The 9,809-nt window shown below is 44.4% G+C and overlaps 1 protein-coding gene across 1 annotated transcript; it reads right to left on the reverse strand.

Annotated features, from left to right (window-relative positions):
- Positions 1-380: 380 nt before the first annotated feature.
- Positions 381-9,589, reverse strand: SUV39H1 (SUV39H1 histone lysine methyltransferase). The gene is made up of 6 exons (XM_083719718.1): positions 9,449-9,589; positions 5,722-5,867; positions 4,645-5,310; positions 1,813-1,959; positions 1,581-1,710; positions 381-1,217 (listed from the first exon to the last, which is right to left on the reverse strand). Exons 1-6 carry the CDS (start codon positions 9,465-9,467, stop codon positions 1,081-1,083), a joined length of 1,245 nt encoding a protein of 414 aa, XP_083575844.1. The 5' UTR covers positions 9,468-9,589; the 3' UTR covers positions 381-1,080.
- Positions 9,590-9,809: the final 220 nt, after the last annotated feature.

Below are 9,809 nucleotides of genomic sequence, written 5' to 3' on the forward strand. Positions count from 1 at the left end.
TTCTGTATTCCTTAGTGTATACCCCCTTTTGTAGTTCTTAGGGCTGATGTAGGTAGCACAAAACAAGTGAATGAGCTGAAGAACTGGAATGACTTTCTGGAATATGTTAGGCTAACACTGGTTTCTAGTTCCCACTTGCCACACACACTGAAGTTATCTGAGTTTTTGCTTCAAAGAAAGAAATACAAGATGATAAGTCACAAGCAAAATAAGGAACCCAACCATCTAATTCATTTCGTCAGTCATAATTAAAAAGCTTCATCACAGCTTCCAGTGGTTTCCAGAAGCTAGATTCTTTGCCCCAACCCATTTCCAATATATATATATATATTTAAAAAATATTCTCTTCAAAACAAATGCATTAGTTACAAGAGGCAACATTGTGGCTTTTCACTTTGCATAGGGCTTTATGATGGTTATTAAGTGCGACTTCAAGTACAAATTACATGGGCCTCTCCCATCCTCAATGAAAGCAAGTTCTATGGATGTGGAAAGGTGGGGAACAGTCATACGGCACACTGAGGTAATACAGAGTCTTTGTGCAGATAAATCCATTTTTTAAATGGCTTGTGTTTTACCACTTACTCATAAATGTGGCTAGAAAGCAGTTCTGCTGTAAAACCAAGACTTGTATCCCTTAGAAAACCACACTGAAGATAAGAAACTCGTCAAGTGTTCTCTGCCACGTTGCACTCACAATCAAGCCTTCAAAATAGTAAAAAGCTATAACAGGTTCTAATAAGACATCCAGAGACTTATGAGATACTATGCTGTGTTTTTCCAACCAGTACATCAACAGCAAGTTTGACAAGTCGAACGAATCTCCTGCCTGCTGAATAATCTCTCAGCCGCTGTAAGAATATTTCAGTCTGGCAGTAAGAAGCAGCCAGTCATGGCTGGGTAGCATAAGAAATGTCAGTTATTGCTCTCTGCAATTCAAAGTACTGGGTGTTTTTTTGTTTTAAGCAGGTAAGTTCCTGACTCTTACCCTCTGCCTTCAAACTTTCAGCAACTGCCACTTCTGTATTGAATTCTAGTCCAAGTCTATCCAGACAACTGTAAAGCAAAACTGGCAAGGAACTAGAAGAGGTATTTCCGGCAAGACTCTGTGCCACATTTACACTCAATGCGCATCCGCTTCTTTGGAGAGCCAGCCAGGCCTCCAACTAGGCCAAAATTAGAGTCCATCCTTGTGCTTTCTGCATTTACTGGGTCCACTGTGGGAGAGATAGGGAAGGTGGGAAATCAGCACTGGAAACAGAATATCTTCCATCATAGCAGACCTGTCATTGAATTTTATCTAGCGAATGCACCCTATCCACAACAAGGCTACATACTGGCCAAAAGACTGAACTCATAAAAGTTCCCTGTTCCTTTAAGCTCCTACCTATCACACTATTAAAAAGAAAAGATAGCAGAATTATCTTAGAATACTGTTGCTATGCTTTATTTGAAATTCGAGGAAATATTGACCAGAATTTTTTAATGGTTCAAAGCATGATCTTCATTCTTAATCCCTGCCTCCCAAAATGAACAGGTCTCAATGCCCACCTAAATTTCTCAAGCATTCCCCTTCTTACCTTGCATGTTGTAGTCAAAGGTGAGTTCCTCACCAACACGAATAGGTCGAGTAGCAAAGAAGGCAATGCGTGGCAGCCGCTCATCCAAATTTTCAATGAAGACATTGTAAACCTGTAGGTTAGGGTTACACTGGAAGCAGAAAACAGGAGTAAGAGGGAAGTAAGACAAGCTCTACATTAAAAGTTATGTTAAAGATATGGCTCCCTCCCCACTGTGATCTACCCCACTCACACTGTGGTTGACAAAATGTGAAATGTTGCCATAGTATGCGGCATCCACTGTGTATACATCTTCTACGTAATCAAGGTCAAAGAGGTATGTGGCACCCTGTCGATCATAGATCTGACCCCGTCGTTCAGCCTCCTCTGATGTGATTATCTGGGAGAGATGCAAAAAACAGTAAGCACTGCAAAAATGGGGCTACTGCATCTTTCTTAGTAATCTATTGAAAATATTCATCCAGATCTCATTTGTTCCCTAATTTCTGCTATCTCTATGCTGGGTAACCTTTCTACACATGCTTCTACACATGCTTTTGGTTATGAGTTTAAATCAAAGTTCTAAATTCTCAGAGAAGATACGATCATGGACAGAAAACCTTCTAAAGTCATTCCCATCATGGTACATTAATTTGCCAAAATGTTTTTCTTCCATGAATCTTTGATGTTCAAGATTACTGAAAGCTGACTGCCTAATTATTTCAGTAAGGACCTAAAATCTTGACCATCCTTTATGGTATCTTCACCCATCTAAGCCTCTCTGTGACACAGGTATCCAGTAGGTGGCTCCAAAATGCCTCATTTCTGCAGCAAAACTCATTCTACAGGTTCTACTACCCACATGTTTAAGAGTATCAGGTAGGAATCATACAATTATGGCCTTCTTGCTAATCAGCTGCATTCAGTGCTGTTTGTGTGCAAGTAGAATAGACTTCCACTCATGCAACAAGGCTCCCGCTGGCCTCACAGTCCTCAAAATCTGCTCCTGAGAGTTCCTCAGTCCTCTGGAGCATATTTGAGGGCATGCAGGGCAGAGAGGAGAAGACCATAGAAGTCTGATCACACAATATCAGAAATTTTATAAATAAACACTGGGCAGAATCTATTTCCCAGTTTGATCAAATAAACCTTGAGGGGACTTATATGTAATTGCAATGATATACACACATGCATATTCACAAACCCAGTGTAGCAGCCCATAGTCCCCTGGTTGATGAATCACTAAATCTGTGGTGTCAATATGTCATAGGATGATTTACTGAGCAAAATAATGTTGATGTTCTTAGCTTTTGGCACTATTCCCCAAAACTATTTAAATTGTATAAAAGATCTCTCACTTTAAAATGAGATACAGTGGTACCTCGGGTTAAGTACTTAATTTGTTCTGGAGGTCCGTTCTTAACCTGAAACTGTTTTTAACCTGAAGCACCACTTAAGCTAATGGGGCCTCCTGCTGCCGCTGTGCCGCCAGAGCACGATTTCTGTTCTCATCCTGAAGCAAAGTTCTTAACCCGAGGTACTATTTCTGGGTTAGCAGAGTCTGTAACCTGAAGCGTATGTAACCCGAGGCACCACTGTACAGTTTATGACAAGGGCAGGGCTGGCAGGGACACAACTAAGATTTTAAGAAAATTTACTGGTTACATCAGATGAATGTTCAAGTTTGAGTGTCAACCACAATATCTATACAGTAAATGTTCCTTTCTTCCTGAATTTGTCCATCTACTTGTCCCACTTGAATTAGCAAGACCTACAGAAACCACCCACAGCCTTCCAGAGGCCAGTAATGTAGAGATGGACATTGCACAACTTTCCCAGAGCCCGGTAAAATAGAGATCATCATACGTGGGAGGGGGGGTTATTCTAGGGATCTTCCCGATTTCATGCAATGTTGCCTTTTGTGAGCGGACCTCAGGAATGTAACTCCTGCGTAAGTTTTGGGCCTACTGCATTTAAACTCCACAACTTTCATGTTTGAGAACCCCTCAGAATTCAGGGGTCAGCAAACTTTTTCATCAGGGGGCTGGTCCACTGTCCCTCAGACCTTGTGGTGGGCCAGACTATATTTGGGGGGGGGGGGGAATGAACGAATTCCTATGCCCCAGAAACAACCCAGAGATGCATTTTAAATAAAAGGACACATTCTACTCGTGTAAAAACACACTGATTCCCAAACCGTCCACAGGCCGGATTTAGAAGGCAATTGGGCCAGATCCGGCCCCTGGGCCTTAGTTTGCCTACCCATGCCTCAGATGGATCAGTCACAAAGAGCCTCACTATCCTTGTAATGTAACTGATATCCCCCTGTTCCCTGATCAAAGCAAATCTTGTCAACTGACCATATAAAGATAAATTTTATCACTTTGGAAAGTAAGTGCAAATATAACCGCTCCATCTTAGACTGGAGCCCATGCAGTATAGCCGTCTATTTAATAATGCCCGGTTTGACTGGAATATTTCAAGTTCCTATCCTTGTCGCGTGTAAATATGCCTAATACCTAGCCCTTTTAGAATTTTGGTGAAGAGTTGCTTCTGACTGACTGGAGCATTTCAGAAAATAAGAAAACATTACAGGCAGTTAAAATAAGTGATACCAGAGCAAAAAGAGAAAGAAAGTGAGAACGTAAGAGATATTTCCATTCTTTATAGTTTCAGGGGGTTTTTGTTTGGTGTTAGCAACAAGTGATATGGATTATATTTTGATAAAATGAAATGTTTGTTGTTTATTCCCAATATACTGTTATGTTTTATGTGTATTGTTTTTAATGTATTAACTGAACTATTATTATTATTATTATTATTAGACACTAATAAATCCGACTAAGTTTAATGGGGTTTACTCCTAGGTAAGTGGTTATGATTGAAACCTAAGTATCTCTGCCTCTTTGATGAGTCTGAAGTAAATATTTCTACCTGAAGCTCACTGCTGGAGCATGTCACATACAAACATGGTGTTACTGCTTCACATCTTATAGAATGGAACAGGCCAACCCAGCTTCAATTTTTCTTTCCTCCTGTACCCTGGATCACAACTAAACTTCTGGTCCATGCCTGCTCATCCTACCTCTCCTACATACTCCATGACAAAGCTGTTCTTGCGGATCTTCTCCAGTGTGCGCACACCCCAGCCACGTCCATTATCTGTCCGGAAAATGCAAAGATCGTAACGAATGCCTTTCTGCACCACACGGTTAGAGCAGTCAATCCCACAGCTGCAGCGAGAATTGCATTCATAGATGGGCATGCCAGCCTTGATCTTCACTTGGCCAAACTCATTATACGCAAATTTATGGTGTGAAGCACCAGGACAACAACCTCCTGCTGCTTCTGAAAAACAGTCCAAGCACTCACAACCCACAGCCACCTGGTTGAGAGTGATGCCCTCCCCAACCTTGTACTCATTAATGTAGACAAAGTCCCGGGGAGGCCCTTCCAAGTCCACCTCATTCTCTACCACAATGCATCCCTTGTGGTTGCGCTTGGCATTGAGTTCATATTCCCAATGCTGCAAAGCCCGCCGCTGTTTGGCCTTCTGCACTAGGTAGTTGGAGATGCCTTGGTCAAGCAAGCGGGTATTCTTTCTGAGCTTGCTTCCTCGTCGAATCAATGCCTGCTCTAGGTCCCGGTGGAACTGTTTGAGTATACTGATACAGCGCAGGTTCTTTCTGGGCTCCCAAGTGTTCTGTGACTCAGGGTAGCCCCGCCACTTCACCAGGTAGTATTCCTCATCCTGAGTAAAAGGTAACCATGCACAGTGTCAGCTTAAAACATGACAATTCTCTTCCCAGAACTGAAAACAAACCCCAGAAAATAAGCTCTCCCAATAACCCCTTCTCCTCTAACCTACTAAAACCCAGAGTAAAGGACAAAACCCAGGTATCTCATGCAAAATTAAGCAACTCTGCAACATTCTCTCTTAACAGCTTCAGTCCTGTAAACTATGGGCCACCAATCAAAAGAAAGGGAGATTATCTGGATCAGTAATGCCTGGCTAAAAGTATAAAGAGCAGAAAGAGGGGTGAAGGAGTGCCAACAAACACCAAATCTCAATGTACAAACACTTAACTGAGAGCTAGGGAGAACAGATGCAAGGTTGAATAAAAGGTGTTGCTAAAGTTGCAAGAGGGCCCAAGTAACTCACCCGAGCTTTCTTGTAGTCACAGAGATATTCTACTTCAAAATCACAGAGGTTTTTTCTGGTAATACCCAAACCAGGGCAGCAAACCTTCTGCAAACGGCAGAGATCCTGGAGGTGGGACCAGGTTGATTTGCAACAAACAGTGCAGGCTATGGGAGATAAGGCAGATATACATTAGAATAACTGTATATTTTCCTTTAACAAAAAGTGGTAATATACTTTTCTGGCTATCTCTATCATTGTTTTTAGGATCATAAGGAAAAGGTAAATCTCAGAATGTTAAGTCTTACACACATTTCTGATGTTTGCTGCCACAGAGGGCAAGAACTCTAAAATTTGTGCAATGCATCCTAGAAGGTACAGATTTAATTTCCCACCTCTGTTCCCATTCCAGTACTAAACATACCACACCCCAACCATAATTCCTTGCCTGTGTTTCACTTTCACATCTGAGGTTTGCTTGTTCTTTTGCAAACCTATTTGCATATAGTGATGAATCTTAAAACATGTCGAAAGTTATCACATCATGTGACTACTCAATGCCCTGAATACCAACCCACAGCAAAACGTGGCAATGTAGCACAAGACTTGTGCTGCAAGGCCTCATACATTTTTGTGATAGCTCTGTCATAATTCTTGCTCTCATCCCTATCTTCTAACAACACCTGAACAGACCTGTGTCCTAGTTGCTTATCCTTAGATAGCTAGGCAACATACTTACATAAAACTATGTCAAATGTTATGTCCCAAGCAAAACATTTTCTGTTTGGCAGCATTTCTAACCAGTTCAGGTCCCAAAGAGTAGGATTACTTCCCCATTTTACACAGAAGACTAAACATACAGCTTTTCTAGGGAAATTACTAAAACACTTCACTGTTCTAAGAGTTAAAAACCTTCTTCTGGTCTCCAGCTTCTATTTGTTGATGGTCCATTTGCTGTCATTATTATTATTATTATTTATAAAGCATCAAAATTGCTAGGTGCTGTACAGAAATAACACAGCCCTTGCCTTCAGACTTACAATCTAAAAATAAACTTGACACACTGGGGGTGAGGGAATTATTTTTTTCTAATGAACAGTGGCATACCTGATTCTCCTCCACCTCCTCATTTAATCCCTACAACCCTGTGAAGTAGGTTAGGCTGACAGACAGTGACTGACCCAGGGTCACCAAGTGAACTTCAGGGCCAAGTGAGGATTCAAACCCTGGTCTCCCAGAGTCCTAGTCTAACACTTTAGCCATTACACCACACTGACTCTGAAAGGAGAATCAAGCCAAGGTGAATAGGTATTAAAACATGCAAATGAGAGTTTTCAACCCACTTTCCCATGCAGTGTCTAGCTGATGGAAGAGTTCAAGAAGGTAGTAAAGTCAGAGAACCTTTTCCATGCAAAACAGATGCTCTACCATTAAACTACAGCCCTTCCCTCAAGTCCTCATTGTTTCTCTCTTCTTATTAGACCCAAGGTATCTTTAAATGGCGTTTCCATGCGCTGCTCTGGTTCGCCAGAAGCGGCTTAGTCATGCTGGCCATATGACCCGGAAGCTGTACGCCGGCTCCCTTGGCCAATAAAGCGAGATGAGTGCCACAACCCCAGAGTCGGCCACGACTAGACCTAATGGTCAGGGGTCCCTTTATCTTTACTATCTTTAACATAAATAAGCAATTCTCCCTTCTGTTCAAAATATGTTAACAAACTCCTGGAAGGCACCATAGCTCAATGGAACAGCACCAGCTTTACATGCAGAAGATTCCATATTCAGTCCTCGCCTGGCATTTCCAGGTACAGCTGAACAAGTTCTCTGTGTGAGACCCTGAAGAGCTACTGTCAATCTATATATAGGTAACACTAAGTTAGGGTAACCAGTAGTTGAATTCATAAGGCATCTTTGTATGTTCACACAATCATTTCGGTGGATTTTCTTGGGGGCATTTGAGTATAAATTCCCCATTCTGGGGCTTTGATCAACAAAATCCTAAGTGAACAGAAATTAAGATGCTTTGTAAAGTTTCTAGGAAACTAGTTTGTTTAAACAGCTTGCCTTTCACCTGCAGGATCCTTGTTCTTTTCAAGCCTATAAAGCTGATAGCACTAGATGCAAGGTGAACACCAAATGGGTCAAAGATCCAGAGTCTTGTGATTAGCACACTGTCATCAGCCTTAAACCTTTGGCATCAGACAGACTATAAAATATGGTGCAACAAAAATAGATTGCAAGGACAATCACAGTTGCATTTTTAAGAGCTAATTAGTAGGTGGAGGTTATCATAAACTTGCCATAAAATCCATTTATTTATTAGATTTATATACTGCCAATCATACGATCTTAGAGTGGTTCACAGGATAAAAACATATAAAAAACTAAAACAAAACAGCAAAACAATTACCCCCGCTTCCCTACTGTACCCTGAAGGCAAGATTAACATAAGCATACTGAAGTGGAAGCAACATGGAGATCATTTCTTTCAGCAATCTCTCATTATGATGAGAGATCCCCCACTCACTATTCTGAACAACTTAAAAAAAAATGCAAGAGTGCACTGCACTAAGAACACATGTACAGTTTTACATAAATAGGTTACAGGGATTGCCAAATCAGAATTGTACTGTCATCTTAAATTTATGAGGAAGACCTACTTAGGGAACTAAAGTTCTTGTGAGCTTTTTAATCAAAGTGGGTTTTTACTTTTCCACCAAAAAGTGGGAGTATATAAATACAATCATTGCTGCAAATATTAAGAAAACTAGAATAACCAATGCCTTTTCTCTGGCTTCTGGCCTATGTAAACTCTCTGAAGTTTCTCCACCAGGTATCAAGCTCACTGCCTCCTCCTGCTCCATGACAGAAAGGTATCGGGATTTGAAGGGGGGGGCTTCAAAACTGCACGCCCAGGGTCATGTCCCCCCGAATCAGGGCCGGTCACTCTTAGCCCAGGGGTTTCACAGCTGCTTCCCCGTCTCCACCTGCTGCCAATCTCCCGACTTCCGCTGTCTCTCTCAGGAGTCTGACAGGCCAAGGGTCCGAAAGCAAGGCAGCCTTTTGTCAGGAGCCCAACCTTGTGCCATTTCCTACCCCAAAACCGAGAGGCCTAAAGGAAACCTCAGCCTAAAATGTTTAAAGGCGTTCAAGAGTTTTTCAGGGGGGGGGGGGCAGAAGGAAGGAAGCACATGGCGAAAACACAGGGCGGGGAGCGGGACACCGACACCCACAGAGACACCCACAGATAGGGGGAGGACGGTTGGCAGAAACAAATGACGGGGGGACAGGGGACCACAACGGGGGCAAAGCTCCTTTGCCCAAGAAAGAGAAGTCGGAAGGGCAGGCCAGCGTTTCGGTCCTGGGGGGCGGGGAAAGGGGCGCTTCTGCCTCTCAGCAAGCGAGACCCCCCCACACACATTCCCCTCACGGCTCCCGTTCTCCCTCTCCCCACGCGCCGCCTTCCTCCTCCTTTCCCGCCCTCAGCGCGAGGCGGCCGCCCTACGGCCCCCGAGCCGCTTACGCCGCCTCTCGCGCGCTCTCCCCGCCCCCGGTAACGGCCGCCGGGGGCTCCCGTCCTCGCGCCGCCCCCCCCCCTCGCCCCCCACCTCCGCGACCGAACGCCCGGCTGCCCAGCGCCGCTTCTGCCCGCGCGGTTCTCTCCATCGCCGGCGCCGCCGCCTCACGCGCCCAGCCCCAAGCTGCGCCTCCTCCTATCTCGCTCGCTCTCGCCCGTTTTCCCTCTCACCTTTTAAATTTTCCGCCATCTTGCGCTCTTCCTTTTTTTCCCCCCCTTCCAACTCCGCTCCAGCCACTGAGGAGGCCGCCGGAAACTTTTTTCGTCTCTCGCGGGGAGCGCCAGAGGGTCGGAGCGGCGGAGGCGGCGCCAGAGAGTCGCAAGCGGCTCCTCGGAGCCATCCGCGCGCGGCCCAATGGCGAGCCCCGCTCAGCTCTGCAGGTCCCGCCCAGCGCCGCCCGCGACCAATGGCCGCTCGCCTCTCCGGCAGCCTCAGTCGGCCTCGGAGTTAAGTAGCCGCCTTGAGCCCCGGCAGGGAAAAGGCGGCGTGTCAGTAGGGACCGTCACTTGGGAAGACAGGCGGACCGATGCC

The sequence above is a fragment of the Podarcis gaigeae genome, assembly GCF_964106915.1.
Source record: "Podarcis gaigeae genome assembly, chromosome: 17".
Classification (NCBI taxonomy): domain Eukaryota; kingdom Metazoa; phylum Chordata; class Lepidosauria; order Squamata; family Lacertidae; genus Podarcis; species Podarcis gaigeae.